Source organism: Geotrypetes seraphini, chromosome 3 (genome assembly GCF_902459505.1).
Source record: "Geotrypetes seraphini chromosome 3, aGeoSer1.1, whole genome shotgun sequence".
Lineage (NCBI taxonomy): Eukaryota > Metazoa > Chordata > Amphibia > Gymnophiona > Dermophiidae > Geotrypetes > Geotrypetes seraphini.
In genome coordinates this window covers 192,405,632-192,427,800 of record NC_047086.1, presented here as the reverse complement: position 1 = coordinate 192,427,800, position 22,169 = coordinate 192,405,632, and the positions used below count along the sequence as shown (strand labels likewise).

General features: G+C 44.3%; 1 protein-coding gene across 1 annotated transcript in view; it reads right to left on the bottom strand.

The window, feature by feature from the left end:
• Positions 1–12,860: 12,860 nt before the first annotated feature.
• Positions 12,861–22,169, bottom strand: part of ENDOU (endonuclease, poly(U) specific) — a 58,264-nt gene continuing 48,955 nt past the window's right edge. The window contains exons 8-11 of the mRNA XM_033935379.1: positions 21,056–21,169; positions 19,977–20,083; positions 16,388–16,530; positions 12,861–13,633 (exon numbers count right to left, since the gene is read on the bottom strand). Of these exons, the coding sequence (XP_033791270.1) occupies positions 13,522–13,633; positions 16,388–16,530; positions 19,977–20,083; positions 21,056–21,169 (476 nt within the window). The 3' untranslated portion in view covers positions 12,861–13,521. The remainder of the gene's footprint in view (positions 13,634–16,387; positions 16,531–19,976; positions 20,084–21,055; positions 21,170–22,169) is intronic.

Genomic DNA, 22,169 nt, shown 5'->3' with positions numbered 1-22,169 from the left:
GGGAGTGGGCATCCTTCCTGCATCTCTTTATTTTCAGGAGCCAACATTGGGGGGACAGCCATTGTCTGGGGGTCGGCACAACTTTTTTTTTAATGGGGAGAAGTATTATGCACCTGTAACACACGCACAACATCTGTGCCTTAAAAAAAAAAAAATCTTCCTGCCCCGAACAGCTGAGCAGCAGGAGGCTATTTCAGGGCTTCACTTGCTGCTCAGCTGTTCGGGCTTCCCCTGCTGGCTCTGTGCATGTGTGAGAGTCACTTTTTCGATGACTGATCTGATGGGATTATGGAAAACCTCCGCAAAACTGATTTGCATGCAAACTTGTTGAAATATTGATCACCGTGCTAAAATCGGACAAAATAAATTGGCCCACAGTGACCCAAATGGTCTTAAACGACCATTTTTAGTGTATCAGAGCCTCAGTCCCCTGCACTAACCATTAGGCTACTCCTCCACTCCACTTTGCTAAAAGAATGCACAGAATCAGGAAAGAATACACTTTCTTCTCAAAACAATGCTCACTATAAGGAAAGAGAACACATTCTTCTCACAGAATGTGTACAATTGGGAAAGAGTGTACAATATTAGTAACAAATGATTATGATTGGAAGAGCATGCACTATTTCTCAATAATGTACATTTGTCACAAATAGTGCTTTTTATTTCCTGATTGTGCATACTCTTTCAGAAGAGTGTGAACTATATTCAAAACAGGAAAAAAAGAAAACATATTTTATTTTTCCCATAGTTTTGGGCAAAAAAATAACACAAAATGAAATTTCAAATGAAGGCCTTTCCATACTCCGTTCACCCCCTGCGTTTTCTTATTCCTTTACATTTTCACTGTCTTCTGCCTGTGAACTTCATTCATCACTTGACCAGCTAGCAAATGAGCTGGATTTTTTTGGGTACAAATTTAAATTTGACTCGGTGGCATAGTAAAGGGGTAGGGGGGCCTCAGGCACCTCTCTGCCTCCCACACCACGCTCTCCCTTCCCTGCCCCCATACCTCTTTAAATCTTCACCAGCATGAGCAACTACTCTGGCCTGCTGCTCGCGCCGGCCTGGCTCCCTCTGAAATCACTTCTTGGTTACGGGGTCAGGAAGCGATGTCAGAAGGAAAGCCAATGCAGGCACATCAGCAGGCTAGAGAAGCTGCTCGCAGTGGCAAGGATTTAAAGATGTACCGAGGTGGGAAGAGAAAGTGGAGTGTGGTGTGTGAGACGTGGAAGGAGCAGGGGGAGGGGGCAGAGAGGAGGGCATGGGGAGGCACCACATACTCTTGCTAAGCCACTGACTTGACTAAACATATTTTATTTTATGCAGCGATTAACTGCAAGTTGTCCACCAAAGTTTGCTAGACTAGATTCCAGTACAATGCACTTTACCTGGGTAGTTGGTACAGTATATATGGATACGCAATTATTTGGTGATCTCTATCCTTCTCTGCTGAACAGAAAGTTGACGAGCCTGTTCTATTGTTTCCTTCTAGAATATTCACATAAAATTGAAGTAATTGTTACAAACATTCCTAATTCTACACTCATTTAGACACTATGGGCTAAATTCAGTAAAAGGCACTGAGCAAAATTTGCACTCAGCTCTATTCTATAAAGGATGCTCCAGTCTGAGCACTTTTTATAGAATAGCACTTAGACCCAGATTCTATAAATAGCACCAGAAGTTAGTCGCCCAGATCAATGAGCCTAGCCAATTGCGGAGGGCCTGGGCAGCAGGAGGGAGTAGGCATTCCTCATGCCAATCTTCCATTTAAAGGTTGTGTGGTCCATGGTGTGGGAGGTCTGGGTGGCCGAGGCAGGAGGGAGTGTGTTTCTTTCTTGTCTTTTTTTTTTTTAAGTTGGGGGGGGGGGTGAGCCACCATGGGGGGGGGGGTACCAGCATGACTTTTAAAAAAAATTTTAATGGAGAAAGATGTGCACATCTATTCCCATTATTTAAATTTTTAAAAAAGCTGTTCAGCACTATTTTAATGCTACCGGCACCTGCAGACCTGTTGGATATTTCGAAGCGTTAAAAACTGGCGCTTCATTTTGGGCATCATGTGGGCATCGATCGGAGTGCTCATTTTAATATTCATGAGCTTGTTGTAATGTATTTACATATGATTATCGGAGGCTGCCACAAACCACGGAAAGGCTGCAATTTGCCATTTTGGGCACTGATAGATGCAATACTTTGTCGCTAAACCAGTTAAAACTGGGGGCATTGTCAGAGCTGCATATGGTTTTGAGCACTGAAATAGCTTGAGGTACTGCAGGGTAGGAATGAGGTATATTGGCAGAGCTGTGTGTGGTTCTGAGCACTGAAACAGCTTAGGGCACTGCAGGGCAGGAATGAGGTACGTTGGCAGAGATGTGTGTTCTTGTTGATACAGGGTAGAGGCTGATTTTTTAAAAAAAAAATCTTGCACTGTAACTGAATGCATTTAATAGAGGTGTTTCCATGCATTCCCATTAAAGTTCCCTTTCAGCATCTCTTAAAGGTTTACAGGACACTCAGATGCCTCATTTCCTGTTCTAACTCCTGGACCAATTTATCTCTGCTGCTAGCCCAGGACATTACCTCTCTCTTTCCCCACTTCCCAGGTTTTGTTCCCCAGGCTAATCACGTTGCCTGAAGTCAAAACCACAGGGGCCAAAGTGAAAGAGAATAACAGCTATCTATGAAGGGGAACTGCAAAAGCAAATATTGTGGGAACCAAGTTCTTTACATTTATATGTTCTCAATGCAAAGCGCTCCCCCAAGCCCCACTTTTGGCAGCTGAAATTCTTTCTCCCATGTGAAAATGTAATTATGTGGTATTATTGCGCTTCCAATTTTCCTCTGGGCAGCTGCTCCCAGTGAAAAATGATTAGCATGACACTGGGAAGGGGAGGTGAGAAATAAGATTAAAGTCCAATCAGGTGTACATGTGTAGTTAAGACTGTGGAATCAACTGGGCTGGGGGTGGAAGAGGAGGGAATTTGAGATTTTAGGTCTCCTTTCTGTTGCTCTTTGGCTTTTATAAACTCAAGTAAGTGTGGCAGAGAGATAGAAAGAGTATTTTTTCTCTTTTTATTTTACTACTTCTGTATTACGTACCATTTCTATACAGCACTGTTCACAAACACAATCCCTGCTCAACAGAGTTTACAATCTATTCAAGACAGACAAACAGGACAAATAAGGGATTAGGGCATAACATTTATTCTGGAAATGATTACAAACAACATGAGCATTCAACAGGTGAACAAGCTAGAAACCAGAATCAATAAGTGACTTCAGTATTTTACATGCTCCAATAGACACATAACATTGCCCAAGAGTTTTGTAGGCCCTAGGAAAACATACAAGACAATATTCAAAGGAATTTATATGTTGGTCGCCATGTGACCAATATATAGGTCCTTTAGCTGCATATTGATTTTTTTAATGCAGGTAGTTTCTGGCCATTTAAATCCCTATACAGCCTGATACCATCTGTATATTGTTCAGGTTAGCGTTTCCCTTATTTTGGTTTGTATATATGATCTATAATTTAGAAATCATGAAATGGCTCTTTTCCCTCTTCAGGGTTTATTTATAATAATGTATAAATCTATAAAACTTAACCCCCCTCCCCCCACCCACACCTTTTACAAAACTGTGATAAGGTTGGGAGCAGTGCAGAGCATTCAGACCGCTGGCTTATGCTAAAAACCACTATCGCAGTTTTGTAAAAGAGGGTGGGGGGGGGGGAGTAGTTATCTATGGATGGATTTATTTATAATCATCTATAAAAATGTGGATTAAGTTGTATGTAATATTTTAGAAAGTGTGGTCCCCTCTTACAAAGCCGTGCAGTCAAGTGCCATGGGGCAAATGCTTCACTGCTCATTCACTTCCTATGGGGTTGGAGTACACCCAATGCCATGGTTCATGCATGAGAATTTGTAGGATATCCTACAGTATATGGGCCTAGTATGGGGTGTGAAGTTTTTGTAGTCTTTGTAATTTTTGCTAGAGCAAAAAAATTGATTCACTTGTACCATTCTACACCATTTATGAACGCTTCTCATCCATAGTTTTAATCTATACCCTTTAAAGGTTCAGGATTGTTGTTTTGGTCTTCTGGGTACCGGGTCAAAATAGCCTTGACAAATGGCCCCATCAAAAGTCTAAACACAAAACAGTTCTGGCAAAAAAGCTCTCAAATGCTCTCAACAATAGGGCTTGCCTAAAATTCGGCTCCGACAAATAAGCCCCTAACAACAGGGCTCACCCCAACTGTTTTACCCACTGTGAACCAAGCTACTTTCTTTCAACTTCCCCTGCTGTCATAGGTCTTCTGGCTGTTCCCCCTCTTGCTGTATGTCACAGCCAGCCTCAGCATACAAGTAGACTGCCTTCCTTCAGCTGTGTTGCCTCCTGTGGTGCAACTTCCTGTCACATGGAGGACAGGATCCGGCAGAGGGAATGAAGTCTGCCTGTATTAGGCTGCAATACTGGGCTGTGTGTGTGTGTGTGGGGGGGGGGGGGGGGGCAGGATGTGACCTTGAACAGATGGGTAGAGGAGAGAGAGAGAGATTCTGGTTGGTTGGGGGGGGGAGGGAGGGAGGAAGAGAGGGTGACAAGATGGACATGTGGAGGAATGGGGACACAGAGAGTTATGGCTATGTCTATTTAAAGAATGTCAGTATATCTTGATTCTGTAGTTTAGCATGACTTAAACTACATGTAAAATATGAAATTAATACATTCTGACAGTATATTTGCTTATGATACTTCTTATTCAGGGTGCCAAAATACTGCCAGTCTCTGGTTCAGTCAAAGTGATTTACACTAATTATTGTAACATAGTAAATGACAGCAGATGAAGGCCTGTGATCACAAGCAGTACAATTTCATAATTAAATTAAAATGTCTTTTTTCTTTCTGGACTCTGTGTATATATAGAGAGGAAAAGGGAAGGGGAATGGACTTCTAATATGAGCTAAGTTAAACTATTTATATGTTTACTAGTCTTTAAGCCCGTTACATTAACGGGTGCTAGAATATGTGTGTGTGTGTCTGTATTTCTTTCTTTCTCTCTCTCTCTCTCTCCTTAGCCTATTTCTGTATTTCTTTCTTTCTGTCTTTCTTTTCCCCCTTGCCTGCTCCCCCTGTTCATTCTCCCTTCCTTTTTCATCCCCTGTGTCCATCACCACCCCTTCACTGCTCCCCTTATCCAGCAGCAGCCCTTCTCCCTTTGTTTTAACTCACCCCTGTCCAGCAGCACCTCTTTCCTGCTCCCCTTGTCCAGCAGTAGGCCCCCCTTCCTTTTTTGCCCCCCCTGTCCATCAGCACCTCTTCCCATGTCCATCAGCACCTCTTTTCTACTCCCCCTGTCCAGCAGTAGGCCTCCCTTCCTTTTTCTGCCCCCACTGCCCAGCAGCACCTCTTTTCTACTCCCCCTGTCCAGCAGTAGGCCTCCCTTCCTTTTTTTGCCCCCCGTCCATCATCACCTCATCCCCTGTCCAGCAGTACCTCTTTTCTGTTCCCCCTGTCCAGCAGTAGGCCTCCCTTCCTTTTTCTGCACCCCTGTCCAGCAGCACTTCTTTTCTACTCCCCCTGTCCAGCAGTAGGCCTCCCTTCCTTTTTTTGCCCCCCCAGTCCATCAGCACCTCTTCCCATGTCCAGCAGCAACCCTTACCTCCGTTCTTTATTGTCTGCCCTCCCCCGACATCCGCCTGAAGCCATCGCGGCCTGCAGGCACCGACAGCCTCTGCGGCCTGCTCCGACTCCCTCCTCGCCGTCCCCCCCCCCCCCCCGTCCGGGGAAGCTTCGTGCATTTCGGCAGCCTCCTGTCTGCGGGGCCTCCGCCCGTGGTCCCCGGCCCGTTTGAGAGAGGAGCCGCGGCGGGCGGGTGAGCAGGCAAGAGGGAGGAGGGTGAAAAGAAGATGCTGGCAGGTGCGTCTGTGCCCCCCCCCTCCGAATCAGCGGCAGCAGTGAGGCGGCACTCTGGCGGTGAGTGATGGCGAGGGGGAGTTGCTCCATGTTCTGGCCTGCCTCCGTGTTCGAAAATCGAATTCGGCACGGAGGCACACCTCACGGCGCCAGGAATCACGATGTTTCAACAGCGCATGCGCGCTCTAGGGTTTTATTATTATAGATTAACAAAATAGTAATAAAAAATAAAATAAGAATAATATCAAAAATAATTTATACAAATGAAGTAGGATACGGATGAAGTACTGGGAATTATGAAGAACTCCCCCACCTGCATCTATGTGATAAGGGTGGAAATCTGAACTCCCATGAAGTACTCTCTATATTGAATTGACTGGAAAAGAGTGAAGAATAACATTGATGACATATTCAGCACTGCTAATTTGTTTTGAAGGTGTTTAGGTTGATTGTTTCTTTCTGGGCCATAGATCTTAGAAGTTCAACCGGTTCTGTCCTTAGGTTCCAACTACTGGAGTTGCCATTGAAGCTCACTCAAGCCTATCCAAACCATCTCCTTCGCAGGATTCAGATAGTGAAAGTTTGCCCGTTCATATTCTAATTAGAGATCCTCTGTGTTCATCCCATGCTTTTTTCAATTCCGTCATCATTTTCCTCTCCATCACCTCTCTCAGGAGGGCATTCAAGGCATCCACCCCCCTCTCCGTGAAAAAGAATTTCCTAACATTACTCTTACGTCTACCATCCCTCAGCCTCAATTTATGTCCTCTAGTTTTACCAATTTCTCTTTTCTAGAAAAGATTTGATCCTATTTAAATGTCTGTATCATATCACCCTTGTCTCTCCTCTTCTCCAGAGTATATGTGTTGAGGTCTTCTAGTCTCTTCTCATACTTCTTTTGGTTCAAACCCCCTACCATTCTCATTGCTTTCTTCTAGACCAGTGTTTCTCAACTTGGTCCTGGAGTACCCCCTTGCCAGTCAGGTTTTCATGATATCCACAATGAATATGCATGAAAGAAATTTGCACATAATGAAGGCAGTATATGCAAATTTCTTTTATGCATATTCATTGTGGATATCCTGAAAACCTGACTGGCAAGGGGGTAGAAACATAGAAACAGAAACATAGAAAGATGACGGCAGAAAAGGGCTACAGCCCATCAAGTCTGCCCACTCTACTGTCCCACCCCATTAAGTCAGAGTGCTGCTCGACCCACGTAGAGATCCCACGTGGATGTCCCATTTATTCTTAAAGTCGAGCACGCTAGTGGCCTTGATCACCTGCACCGGTAGTTTGTTCCAGTGATCCACCACCCTTTCTGTAAAGAAATACTTCCTGGTGTCACCACCAAATCTCCCTCCTCTGAGTTTGAGCGGGTGCCCCCTTGTGACTGAAGGTCTCTTAGGAAAGAATATGTCATTTTCCACCTCGACACGACCTGTGACGTACTTAAATGTCTCAATCATGTCACTCCTCTCCCTGTGCTCCTCTAGAGAGTAGAGCTGCAACTTGCCCAGTCTTTCCTCGTATGAGACTCCAGGACCAAGTTAAGAAACATTGTTCTAGACCACTTCAGTCTTCTTATATCCTTGGCCAGATACAGCTTCCAAAACTGAACACAATACTTCAAGTGGGGCCTCCCCAATGACCTGTACAGGGGCATCAACACTTCCTTTCTTCTGCTGGTTATGCTTCTCTCTATACAGCCTAGCATCCTTCTGGCTACAGCCACCACCTTATCACACTGTTTTGTCTCCTTCAAATCCTCATACACTATCACTGTAAGGTCCCTCTCCCTGTCCATGCATATAAGCCTCTCACCTCCCAGCACATAGATCTCCCTCGGATTTAAGAACATAAGAAGTTGCCTCCGCTGGGTCAGACCAGGAGTCCATCGCGCCCAGCAGTCCGCTCCCGCCGCGGCCCATCAGGTCCATGACCTGTAAGTGATCCTTTGACTAAAACCTTTCAATCCCCATTATTCTTCTAACTATACCCTTTTATGATCCTATCTCTACCTTTATCTATATCCCTCGATCCCTGTATCCTTCAGGAACTTGTCCAATCCCTCTTTGAATCCCCTTAATGTACTCTGTCCTATCACAGCCTCTGGAAGCACATTCCAGGTGTCCACCACCCTCTAAGTGAAGAAAATTTTCCTAGCATTGGTTCTAAACCTGTCCCCTTTCAATTTCTCTGAGTGCCTCTTTGTTCTTGTAGTTCCCAATAGGCTGAAGAATCTGTCCCTTTCCACTTTCTCTATGCACTTCATGATCTTGTAAGTCTCTATTATGTCTCCTCTGAGTCTCCGCTTTTCCAGGGTGAAGAGCCCCAGCCTTTCTAGCCTCTCAGTGTATGAAAGGTTTTCCATACCTTTTGTCATTCTGAAACCTCTCAAGTATCTCCATGTCCTTCTTTAGGTATGGCGACCAATATTGGACACAGTACTTCAGATGCGGTCGCACCATCGCGCGATACAGCGGCATGATGACTTCCTTCATTCTGGTTGTAATACCCTTCTTAATAATACCCAACATTCTGTTTGCCTTCTTTGAGGATGCTGCGCATTGTGCCGTTGACTTCATTGTTGTGTCCACCAGCACACCCAAGTCTTTTTCAAGGTTACTTCCCTCTAGTGCTAATCCCTCCATTTGGTAGCTGAATATTGGGTTCTTTTTCCCTATAAGCATGACCTTGCATTTCCCTACATTGAAGCTCATCTGCCATTTATTTGCCCACTCCTCCAGTTTGTTCAAGTCCCTTTGTAGGTCCTCACATTCTTCCACAGTTCTAACCCTGCTACAGAGTTTAGTGTCATCCGCAAATTTTATAACTTCACATTTCGTCCCCGTTTCTAGGTCATTAATAAATACATTGAACAGCAGCGGTCCGAGTACCGACCCCTGCGGAACTCCGCTCGTGACCCTCCTCCAGTCCGAGTAGTGGCCCTTCACTCCAACCCTTTACTTCCTGCCTGCCAACCAGTGTTTAACCCATCTGTGTACGTCCCCTTCCATCCCGTGGTTCCACAGCTTCCTAAGTAGCCGCTCATGGGGTACCTTGTCAAAGGGCTTTTGGAAGTCGAGATAAATAATGTCTATGGGGTTCCCCTTTGTCTATCTGGCTATTTACCCCCTCAAAGAAGTGCAGTAAGTTTGTTAGGCACGATCTTCCTTTGCAGAAGCCATTTCTACTCCCCAAATGCATCACTCTGAATTGAATTTTCTTTGCCAGACATTAGACCATTCTTCCAACTTTTGCAAATCCTTTTTCATGTTTTCCACTCCCTCCGGGGTGTTCACTCTGTTACTGATCTTGCTATCATCTACAAAAAGGCAAACCTTTCCGTCTAATCCTTTGGCAATATCACTTACAAATATATTGAACAGAATCGGCTTCAGCACCGATCCTTGAGGCACTCCACTACTCACCTATCCTTCCTCCGAGCAAATTCCATTAACCACCACTCTCTGACGTCTGTCCGCCAACCAGTTTCTAATCCAGTTCATCACTTTCGGTCCTAACTTCAGCCGGTCAAGTTTGTTTAAGAGAGCCTCCTATGAGGAACCATGTCAAAAGCTTTGCTGAAATCTAAGTAAATTATATATATTCCTCAATCTAATTCTCTGTTATCCAGTTAAAGAATTCAATCAGATTCGTTTGGCACAATTTACCTTTAGTAAAGCCATGTTGTCTCGGATCTTGTAACCCATTAGATTCTAGGAATTTCACTATCCTCTTCTTCAGCAATACTTCAATTATTTTTCCAAAAACTGAAGTGAGGCATACAGGCCTCTAGTTTCCCACTTCATCTCTGCGACTATTTTTGTGAAGAGGAACCACATCTGCTCTTCTCCAATCCCACGGAACCACTCCTGTCTCCAGGGCTTTCTTGAACAAATCTTTAAGTGGAGCCACCAGAACCTCTCTGGATCCTGTTTGGTCCCATGGCTCTGTCCTCCTTCAATTTTTGAAGTTGTTCATAAACACTTTCTTCTGTGAACAGTGTGGTATCCACTCCATGTTCATGTGTAATTTTGCCTACCAATTGTACATTGCCCTGAATATATGATAGGGCAATTAAACAAATTTTAAATAAACTTGAAACTTCTCCAGGATTTTCTTCCTTGAACATAGAACAGAAGTACAGTGGTACCTTGGTTTGTGAGCATAATTCGTTCTAGAAGCATGCTCATAATCCAACGTGCTCGTATATCAAAGCAAGTTTCCCCACAGGAAGTAATGGAAACTTAGATGATTCGTTCCACATCCCCAAAACTGGCTAGTATGAGGGAGAAGTTGTGTGTGTAAAATGTGCATAGAGGCTGTGACTGGTTATGCGACTACATTAGCTTTCATCCTTCTCTCCCAAACAGATTTTACTGCAGCCGCCAACTTTGGGGTCGGGTCAGGGTGGGAGGTTTTCGCTACCTGGGATGTGACCCATGACAAATTCATTCGGTCATACAGTACTCACGCCCAGTGGTACCTGCTGAGGCTGCCCACCGACAATCCCGCAGCTTTCCTTCCGTTCCCATTCCCAGCCAAAGGTTCGTGGACATGACGCGCTCGCGAGAGCTCTCTTTGCTGCATCTCTTTGCTGCTTCGTACACAAGTTCTTCTCTCCCTGACTGGCCTCGTCGGCACTTTTTGCTCTTCGCGTCAATGGCACAAACTTTTAGTTTTCCCTTTGGGTATCTTTTTAACATCTTTCCTTCTCCGGTGGCCATCTGCCTGCTACAATTTCTCTCCTCTAAGGCGTCCCGCTTTGTCGGAAATAGGAAGTAGCGTCAGAAGAGGGCTTTCCAGGCTTGAGACTGCATGGGTATGCTCAGTATTCTCCAAGACGTCCAAGTATCCAGGTAGGATCGCGCTCGTGTATCGAGACAACGCTCGGTTTGCAAGTCAAAATTTGCTGGAATGTTTTGCTTGTCTTGCAAAACACTCGCAAACCATGTTACTCGCAAACCGAGGTTTGACTGTACTGTATTTGTTTTTTCCTCATCACTCTCCACATAGTGGTTCATAGCTTCTTTCAGTCTTGTAATTCCATTTTTCATCTTCTTTCACTAATATATCTGAAAAAATTTTGTCTCCTTTTTTTATATTTCTAGCCCTTTGCTCTTCTGCCTGCGTTGTTGCCAGGTGTATCTCTCATGGCTTTTTTCATTTTCATCATCTTGAGTATTTTTATATTTTGTGAACACCAACTCTTTGGCCTTTATTTTCTTCAGCACTAGTTTGGAAAACCATATCAGTTTCCTTTTTCTCTTGTTTTTGTTTTCCTCCCATAAAGGTGGGTAACCATTTTTATTGCTCCTTTTCAGCTTAGACCACTGTTTTTATATTTCCCTTATGTCCTCCATCCTATTACCTCTTTCTTCAGATACTTCTCCATTTTACTAAAGTCCATATGTTTGCCCCTTGAAGGGCATCTACTATCTCTACTTCTTTCCGATGCCACAGACGGAGCTTTCCAATCTGCATCTGGCAGGTTGAAATCACCCAGCAACAGCATCCCTCCTTTCTTCTCCAGCTTTTGGATATCTGCAACAAGATCTTTATTAATTTGCGGCACTTGCTGAAAACCTTCTCTGCTCCTAGTGGGTTCGCAACCTAAGTTTTGTACGTGGGGCAATGGAGGGTTAAATGACTTGCCCAGAATCACAAGGAGTCACAGTGGGAATCAAACCCAATTCAACTGAAAAAATATAAGACACGTGGAAGCAAAAATAGCATTACTACCAAAGCTAAATTCCTACAAATGAAATGTGTCAAAATGTCAGAAAGGAACCCATGCTATTTGCCTCAAGCTATTTGCCCAAGCCATCTTGCCAAAGAAAATGCCAAGATTTTTTTCCGAACTATGACTTAAGGAGGATAATGACTTCATAGGTTGAAAAAACTTCCATACAATAAAGCTTTTAAAACTCTGGAATTTGTTGCTGGAGAATGCAAAGAAGGATTAAACAAAGGTTTGGCTAATTTCCTAAAAGAGAACTTCATAAGCCATTGTTGAAATGGTTTGGGGAAATCCACTGCTTATTCCTAGGATAAGCAGCATAGAATCTGTTTTGCTACTTGGAATCTAGTTAGGTGCTGGGGACCTGGGTTGGCCACTGTTGGACACAGGATACTGGGCATGATGGACCTCCAGTCTGTCCTAGTAGGGCAATTCTTATGTTCTTAAAACAAAAACTTATTAAAGCCACAATGCAATTTTAGTGCAAACTTATCTGATGAATCAGAAATGGTCCCAGATAAGTTGGCATTAAATTTACCCACAAAGCATTTCTTTTCAAATTGTATCAATCACATTACTCTCTCCCCCCCCCCCCCCCCCACACACACACACTTCCTGTGATCCTGTGAACTAGAAAAGTCAGAGGTCTCTCAAGGGGATTTGTCGCAGTACAAATTTTGATACAGCTAGATCTAGCCATTGCAAAGTTATAAAGGAGGAAGACACATATAGTATATAAATCACAAATTGCAACGCACAAAAAGACAGTTCCATAAATCACGCCTATGAGTAGGCACCAAATACACACATATACTATACAATACTAGCACGTATGCGGGTAAGAGGTAGGGTTACCAGATTTCCTCTTTAAAAAAAGAGGACACCTGGCCATGCCCTGTTCTGCCCCCAGCCCTGCTCCCACGCAAACCTTGTGTCTCTTTCCCTGAGCTTGGGACCACATCTGGAGGGCCTCTGCCCAAGCGTGGAAGTCGTGATGACATTACATGCATGCACGTGTCATCATCATGTTGACAACTACACACGCGCAGAGGCCCTCCAGATGTGGCCTCAAGATTGGGACCTTCCAAAACCCAGACAAACTGCCACGTTTTGGAAATCCCTCCAGGCACCTAGACAGTCCTCCAAAAAGAGGACATGTCCGGGTTTTCCTGGACATCTGGTAACCCTAATATGTACCACTAACTGTCATTTATCCACTTATGTGCTAGCTGTGATTCTATAAAATATGCATGTATGTTCTTTAGTGCATATGTGAAAGGGGGCAGTCGTGGGCATAGTATGGGAAGGCAAGGGCCTCTCTACCAGAAATGCACATAACTTATAGAATACTATAAGTTATGTGTCAAGGTGTGTCACGTAGCCACGAACACTTTTGCCAAGTGATTGAGGCTACTTGTCAATGAGAAGTGGTGCCTTATTCCTGCATTTCTATAACTGTACTTATCCGTGTGAGTGCTCTTATAGAATACAGCTTGGTGCAATAATTTTTGGGACTAATGTTGTGGTGCTTTACTGGGTTTCCTTTACTGAATTACCCCATAAACATTTTACCATTTCATAAGCCTCTCTGTTCTGTTAAGACAAGGCTAAGGAGCCCAGTTTGCCACCTTTGGCCCACTTCCTCAAAGTGTTTCGCCCATTTAAATTCTATGGCAAAAGCAAAAACAGTGGAGGTAGATATTTTTCACAATTTTTTCCTAAACACTGAAAGCTCTAATTTTTCTAGTGAAATATTTCCATTCATCGCCAGAAGCTAACATTAAGTAGAATCTCATTGTGTAGTTAAAATAATAATGCACTGTGTGAGACAAGAGTTTGTGGCTTGCTTAAAATGTAGGATAAGCTGTGGCAATATAATTCTTTCCATTATCATAGGTGGTCTTGGTCCAGATGTAGGTTTGGATACTTAAAGGGTGGCCTCCCAGACTAATTCTGCACCTGCAAGGGTTCAAGAAAACAAAAATAAGTGGAATCAATTCATGTCACTGGATTTTTCTATTATCTCAGTCAAAAGAATTCTGGGGGACAATAGACAGAGGCTCCTTCCCCAGCCACATCTGAAGAAGAGAATGACCCATGTGCATCATCCTCCTCTTTGGATACTTATCATATTGTTTCAGCAAAAGATATTACAGACCTATAGGGTTACCATATGGCTCCTGGAAAAGGAGGATGGATTAAGACATCAGGGTTTTACTTCTATTGAAAGCAATGGAAGTAAAACCCGGATGTCCCAATCCACCCTCCTTTTTCTGGAGCCATATGGTAACCCTGCTCCTGGATCCCTGTGGCTACTTGAACTCCGCTTGTCCAATTTACTGCAGCTCATACCTTTCTTAAAATGTAGGTTGACTTCCTATTGCCATACTGGAATGCACTAGAATAGGGGTGTCAAATGCCAGTCCTCGAGGGCCGCAATCTAGTCGGGGTTTCAGGATTTCCCCAATGAATAAGCTTGAGATCTATTAGTATACAATGAAAGCAGTGCATGCAAATAGATCTCATGCAACCCAACTCGAGGGCCGACATTTGACACCCCTGCACTAGAACCTTCTGGCTTTGAATTCCAGCAAAAGACAGAGGGTGTGATCTTTTTCTTTCTTTGTCCAGTTTTGTTTTTTCATGTAATCAACACGCATGGCAGACTTAATTGATTAAAAGTGTGTTTACTGACTTTACTAAGGGTACCCTACATATAAAAAAATAACAATAAATTAGCCAATATCCAAGTGATTTATCCAGTTAATTGTGGAGCTAATGGACAAAATCATCATTTCTTATGATCTGGGACCACAGACTTTGTCTGGACAATTCAATATTTGGTCAAAATTTAACTGGTTAAAAAGAGGAGGGATCGGAGGCATGCTAGAGGCCTGGTTAACATATCACCAGATAATGCCAATGTTTCATGTTTTCTGATTAAAGAACAAGTAAAGTGGGCTGGGTAAAGAAATCATCTGGTCATCTTTATTCAGGATATTCAACTACACTAATTTACCCATATAAGTCATCACTGACGGCCTCTTTTACAAAGCCACGTAGCAACAGCCCCAAAGCCCTTTAAATCTCTATGGGCTTCGGGGCCAGTAGCGCAGCGCAGCCGCTAGTGAGGCTTTGTAAAAGAGGCTGTGAGTATTGGTCCTACAATGTTTGTAATGCAAAAAAAGATAATTTTTTGTGAAATCAAGAAATTTGTTTGTGTTCCTCTTCTCTGATTCCTAAATCATTCCTGTTCATTATTCTGGTAAAAATCACCTTATTACTCTTTCACTCTATGATGACAACTTGCCGAGGGGAAGGCAGCTACTCAACATCACAAGAGCGCATTCTGAGTCATTCCACCGCTATCCAAAATAAAATGCATCCAAGCCAAAATGATGCATTGGGAGCTAGCAAGAGCAGAGATACTGTACACTTGAACCCCAAGCGCATCATTCTAACAATGAGCCCTTCAGAAATTTACTGCAAAATAGTGGCCTCCACCTGCGGCCCACCAGGTACTATTATGCGGCCCATGGTCTGTACTAGTGCTGTCTGTACTAGTGCTGCCTGCTCTTTGCAGTGTCCTCCGGCTTCCCCCCTGGCCTCCCACTCTTACCTTCAGATAATTACTGCTGCCTGCAGAGAGGATTGCCGGTGCTGTAGCAATCCTTGCAGGCTTCCGTCGTCCTCATCAGCACATTCCCTCTGCCGCAATACTGTCCCTGATGTCAGAAGAGGCAGGACCACGGCAGAGGGAACGTGCTGCCTGCAAGAAACGCTACAGCACCGGCGATCCTCTCTGCAGGCTGTGGTAGTTAGCTGAAACTAAGACCGGGAGGCCAGGGAGGAAGCTGGAGGTGGGGGGGGGGGGAAGATTTATAAACTATAAAGAATTTTACCTCATGTTAAATTATCATTTCTTTAATAAGAGAACTACTTTTTCTGTGGCCTTCCAAGTTCCTACAAATCCAAAATGTGGCCCTGCAAAGGGCTTGAGTTTGAGACCACTGGGCTAAAACGTGCCTTCAGATGCCTTAAAAAGGGAACATTGTAGTTCCAAAGAGTCTGAGGCATTTTAAAACCTTCATTAGCCTTATAAAGGTGAATCTCAGACTAGCTGTGCTGTTGGTTATCTATTCATTTATTTTATTTTTCATGAGCTGCCACAGTGCTTTCTTTCTGTTAGAAGAAAGACATCCATGTTTCAACCACTGAGCCAGCACTACAGTGGTAGGGTTAGTAAATGGGCCATGTTGTCTAAGATAGTGGTTCCCAACCCTGTCCTGGAAGACCACCAGCCAGTTGGGTTTTCAGGATAGCCCTAATGAATATGCATGAGAGAGATTTGCATAAATTGGATGTGACAGGCATGCAAATCTGCTCCATGCATATTCATTAGGGCTATCCTGAAAACCTGACTGGCTGCTGGTCCTCCAGGACAGGGTTGGGAATCACTGAAATTCTAAGACATGTTGTCCTGATTTTATGGCCTTCTAGTTCTAAACCGAGACTGGCTCAGCCCTTGTCACTTCAAGTAGGTGGCACAGATAGGGTTATCAAATGGCTCCAGAAAAAAGGAGGACGGATTTAGACTTCTGAGTTTAACTTTCAGTGCTTTCAGTGGAAGTAAAACTGGGATGTCTCAATCCATTCTTCTTTCTTTTGAGCCTTATGGGTAACCTTTGGCACAGATGAATTGTGGGTACTTACAGTTTGTTGGGACGCACAATAAAGCACAAAGAGTATATGGCAAAATCAAACTCTGGGCTGGAGCCAATGAATGCGGAGCCAACTTCCTTAAAATAACCATCCCAGTGGAACTGCTTCCCCAGTACATCAGGGTAGGTGAGCCACTGCAGCAAGAGAGAGACAAATGTTTAGACAACAGAGAGGTCAACAGATTAGGGATGGGGTAGAAATGGAAAAAAAGGAGAGGGGACCAAAGAATCACTGTTGTTCACAAATGCTACTGACTGTGACCTCACTGCGCTGCCAAGTGATCCAGTTCTGGATTTTCTTGTAACATCCCCCCTTTCCTACCTCCTGATGGATTCTGGGAATGGTAATGTTGATATAAAATGGAAGAAACGGGAATACACACATCCTAGAGCAGGGGTCCTCAAATCTAGTCCTCGAGGTCCACAACCTAGCCTCATTTGCAGAATTTCCACAGAGAATATGTATGAGATTTATTTTCAGTTGAAGCAGGGAATACACATAGATCTCAGAAATGCTTGTGAAAATCCTGAAAACCAGGCTGAGTTATGGACCTCAAGGACTGGATTTGAGTACCCCTTTCCTAGAGTATACGAGGATATAAATGAAAAATCTAGGCCTGCCCAGTAAGGGTCAGACCAAGTATGTTCTTATGTGTGCAAAAGAGAAATAGCCTGCTCAGTCAATCTGGGGTGAGCTGGCAACCTTAGAACCAGTCTACCTAATTTGTGAATCCAGCACTCGGATGCACATCAATTTCTATCCACAGCAACTCTCTGGGGCTGACAAGAGGAGGAGGTGGGGCAGGTGATAAACTTCTTCTGACAATTCCTTTCTGGAGCTATGCAGCTGGAAACGGGAACCCAATTCCCAAACTATTGACTTTTCTGATTTGGTAGGACCAAATCACATTACATTTCTGGGGCCCATTGAAATGGAAAGCAGCGTTGTCTGGCACTGGCCTGGGGTCACATCAGCAGTTGCAGCTGTTTCCTGAGCCCAAATATACCAGAAAGCGAGCCCTGATTTACATTCTTTTGCTTCATCTGTGACCAAAGTCTTCAGCATTGAAGAAATGAAATTACATTTCATTTTGACCACCGTCATCAGCCTCTCTCATGCTCCGCTTTTAGAATGAAGTCAACAAGGGGCTGCTACTCAAAAGGACAGGGTGAGCCACTCCTGGCTTTACGCTGTTCAGTCTTATAGTCTAGGAGCTGTAAATTTCTCCAAAATCAGCATGAGTTCATGCACTTTTCACCTTCCTTCTGTAGGATGGATGTTTCCTTTAAATCTTATACTTTTTTGTCTCCCTGTCACCCTCTTTCATTTAATTAAATACAAGTAAATAAAACATTGTTTCTGCTCAAATTCTCCCATCATCTCTATTGTAAAACAGAACTTCCCAAACTAGTGGTGCTCCTTTGAAACGAAATGGGAAATGTCAACTATATTTCCCATATTGTATCATGCCATTTATGACCTGAAATGACTGGAAAACCCCAGAAATGCCAGTTTTATCAACTGTGTTGGAAATAATGTGCACCCTCAGAAAAGAGTGCAGACTCTTGGGGAAGAGTACATAATGTTTTTCAATATTGCCCTCAAATGAAAAAAAATACAAGATAAAACCAAAAGAAAAACTGAAACAAAAAGAAAATTTCTGTAAATGACACAGAAAAAATTAAACAGATTGAAAAATTTTTGGGCAGCACACCTTTATCGCAAAGCTTTTCTAGAGGATGGCTGGCTTTTCTAGAGGATGCCTAGCCAATCAAATTTTTAGGAGATTCACAAGAGAGGTCTGAATGCAAATTGATCTTGTGCATATTTATTGTGGAGGTCTTGAAAACTACTATAGAAAAAAATTTGGAAATTGCTGGCTTAGAGGGCCATTTTCAAGTGCGTCCAAATCTGACTTTGGATGTTTCCCATAGAGACATTTATACACTGTTTCATTCAGATTTTTGTGGGGTAAGAGGGGGGTCAGTAACCACTGAGAGAGTATGGGAGGTCATTACTTAATCCTTCCAGTGGTCATCTGGTCAGTTTGGGTACCTTTGTGCCACTCAGATGCTTCAAAAACAGCTCTAACTCTAGACATCTAAGTTCCTTCCTGGATGTCTTGGAAAAGATCCAGCATCTGTCCTCTTTCCTCCTCCTTTCCGCCCCCATCCCAGTTCTAGTGTCCCTATCCTTTCTGCCTCCATCCTCTTCCAGTTCCAGCATTTTTCTCTTTCCCTCCCTCCTCACGGCCCCTCTCACTCTTTTCCCCATTGCCACTAGTAGCGGTACTGTTTCAATTAAATCAGCCTTCCATCAGAGAGGGTGAGACACATCATTAGGGAAGGCCTGAAGTCACGAGGAAGACTGATTTAATCGAAGCAATGCCACTACCGGCAGTGATGGGGAAAAAAGTGTGAGGGGCCATGGGGTGGGAGAGATGTTGGAACCGGGGGGTGGGGTGGGGTAGGGAAGGAAAGAGAAGAGAAGAGAAGAGACACTGGGACCAGAATGGCGATGAGAAGAGAGATGCAGGCAACTAGAGCAGCCCTGACTCAGACAAGCTCTTCCGTAAGGATCCTCCGTAAGGCTGTTATACCAGGCACATAATGTGATGGTGCTAAATAGACAGACAGTCCACTGACTGGCACTAGCTATAACAATAGTAGTGACATTCGGTTGCTATCCATACAGCTCTGCAGTTTAATTTAGAACAGCTCTGTCTTGCTACCCTAAATTAAACTGCATAGTTGTATGGATAGCGGATGAATATCTCTGGCTATCTGAACCGTAGAGCAAGGTAGAATGCTTTCACTCTGCTCAAGCACTATATGGAATTTCTATAAAAATGTTGGCAGCACTCTCTAGAAGTGGCTTAGCGAGGGTGAGAGGCACCCGGGGAAGTGGCATCCCTCCCCCTCCCTCGTCTCCGACCCCTCCCGCTCCTTCCTTCCCCAATCCCCCCTGCCATACGTGCACCCCCTTCCCTTCCCCCGTACCTCTAGTTGTTCACCACCGCGAGCAACAAGAACATCAATGTGCTCCTCGCGACCCCGTCATCTCTCCTGCTGACATAACTTCCTATGCGTGGCACCTGGAAGTGACGTTAGCGGGAAAGACGACGCAGTCGCGAGGAGCACATTAAAGTTGTTGCTCGTGGTGGTCAACAGCTGGAGGTACGGGGGAAAGGAGAGGGGGCACGCACGTGGTGAGGGGAGGAGTGGGAAGGGGCGGAGATGAGGAGGGGTGCTGGCGCCCCCCACCACCATGGCGCCCAGGGTGTACCGCCGCCCCCCTCTTACTGCGCCACTGCTCTCTGCCAGTGCCAATTAATGGATAGGGGTTTTTATATATTTAGTAGCTATTGCTAAACATATAAACCTTTTGCTAAATGAATATTGAGTTGCAAATTACCCTGCATTGCTTTCTATGTGAGTCTGTATGAAAGAAGTTTTCTAAGTGAGGCTGTATGGATCGAGTCAGGGACCCTGAGCTCCGGAATCATCTGTGATATGCTGCTTCTGCACACACACAGAGCCCTACCTGCTCTGCTCCACTCCAGTGCCAGGAAAGGACTTACCGGCCCATCATAGTTGTGACTGTAATAGTCGATAAGCCCTTGCTGTTCCAGAAAGTAAAAGCGGATCCAGCTGTGAAACCCAGACACCTTCCCATTCTTCACCTCCCCTACAAGGAAAACACACACCTGGTTACCACGGATACAGAGGGAAAAGCTCTGGACAATTGGTTGCTATGGATATTGGAAGGGCTCTGTGTCCCTCCTCAGTATAAGGGATAAAAAGGGGGAGGACTGCATCTACGGTAGTTACCATAGATATGGGTCGGGGGCTATGTGTACCTGGATACCATAAATATGATTACTTGGCAAAAGGACATTTTTATATACATATTGGGGATCTGGGGAGGGAGGGAGAAATCCTTGTAAGTGCAACAGCATACACTTAGTGTAGCAGTATGATAAGTTAGGGCAGGACACACTCACTAAAATGCAAAGGGCCTGATTCTCAAAACGGCGTCCCGATGGTAGGCGTCCTACCGCCGTCTAATTGACCATGCATGTTGACCATGTATTTTTTAAAAAATTGATGCGGCGAACAACGCCTATAATGTAAGCGTTTGCGAGCGTATGGAGGTGTCTAGGCATGCCTTTGGATGCCTAAGGCCAGTGTAAGTGTGGCTTATGCCAGAAGTGGATTTAGGCGTCTGTTGGCAAGTCTAGGTGTTTCCTTAGGCGCAAGTCAGATGCCTTAAATGTAGGCCTGTAAAACGCTGGCCTACATTTAAAGCGTCTGTACAAAAAATAGACGCAATTCTGGACACAGTCCCTATCGGTGATTAACACGTGGTGAGCACCTGTTTTGCAGGCACCGTTTCCAGAATCAAGCCTAAAGTGTGTGATATGTGGATTAGCCGCATGGCTTCTGCAGAGAATGCATGCATTTTTGAATATTGTTTTTCTTTTTTGTTAATCTCTTTTAGGGAAATTGGGACATTCAAATCCATAAATACAATGGCGATAAAAAGCAGAACTACAGCAATGGGTGAGGAATAGATTTGGGACAGGTGATGCACTAGAGCTACCATAAGCCAACTTAAGTGCTCTTCTGTAAATGTTCACTGCACTAAACCACTGCTCACCCACAAAAACATGCTCGAAGCCGCTGGAGTCCTGCTCATTCTTGGATCTCGAGTACAGGCCAAACCACATCTTCTTCAGGTCTGCCACAAATGCCTGCTCAGTGCTATACATTTCTGTGGAAGGAAAAAACTGTATTACTGATCAGATATGAGATTACAACCAATCATAGCTCACAAAAGAGAACAATGCTTGCCAATACTGCATCCTCTGATCTACAATTTACTGTACCAGGTGTCCAAGAGAAATTGTAATACTTAAAGCATGTATGATCAGATGAAAAATGTCTCATAATACACAGTACACTGTCAAAAGCATGCCGGACTTTGGCGTGCCGATAATCCCGCGGCGACATTTGTGTGCAGGACATACACACGCTGCCGCATCAGCTGCTTTTAAGCCTTTCCGTTAGCGCTGTGAGGGGGGTGTGGGGGGAACCCCCACTACATTTATAAGTCCTCACGCTCCTGTTGGGGGGTCACTGAAAACTGTTTTCTTTTCCATTTTCGCTGTTCGGGAGATTTCAGTGTAGTGGAGGGGTTTCCCCCCCTCCACACCCCTCTTCAATGGGAGCGCGAAGTGTAAATGTAGTGTATGTGGGGGGGGGTTGACCTCCCCACACCCCTCACAGCGCTAATGGGGGTTTATCAAGTCTGGCTGGATTTTAGGTGCAATCACTTAACACCTGTCATAGTGTTCATGCCTCGATTAATAAAAAGCGCGCATACATAGCATTCTATAATTTGCCTGCTCCCACTCTGCTCATGTGTTCACCCTCCTTCATATTATACAACATCACATTTAGGAGCCAAATTTTTTTTAGATATAAATTCAAAATCAGGACTGGCCAGAAGGTATTTCTCCTATAACCAGGTACTGGAAGATGTTTAGGTGCACATTTGAGATGGAGAAGAGTGAGCTATCTGTCACACCAGCTATGCTGTGTAGGTGGCATAGGTGGAAGGAGGGAAGGTTAACACCCAGGAGTGAGGGGGTTCCAATGCTTGTGTGGCTTAGACTATTCCATTCAGAAAGGTGTTCTATCTAGGGTTACCAGATATCTGAATTTAACCGGACTTGTCCTCTTTTTAGAGGACTGTCCAGCATCCGGACGAC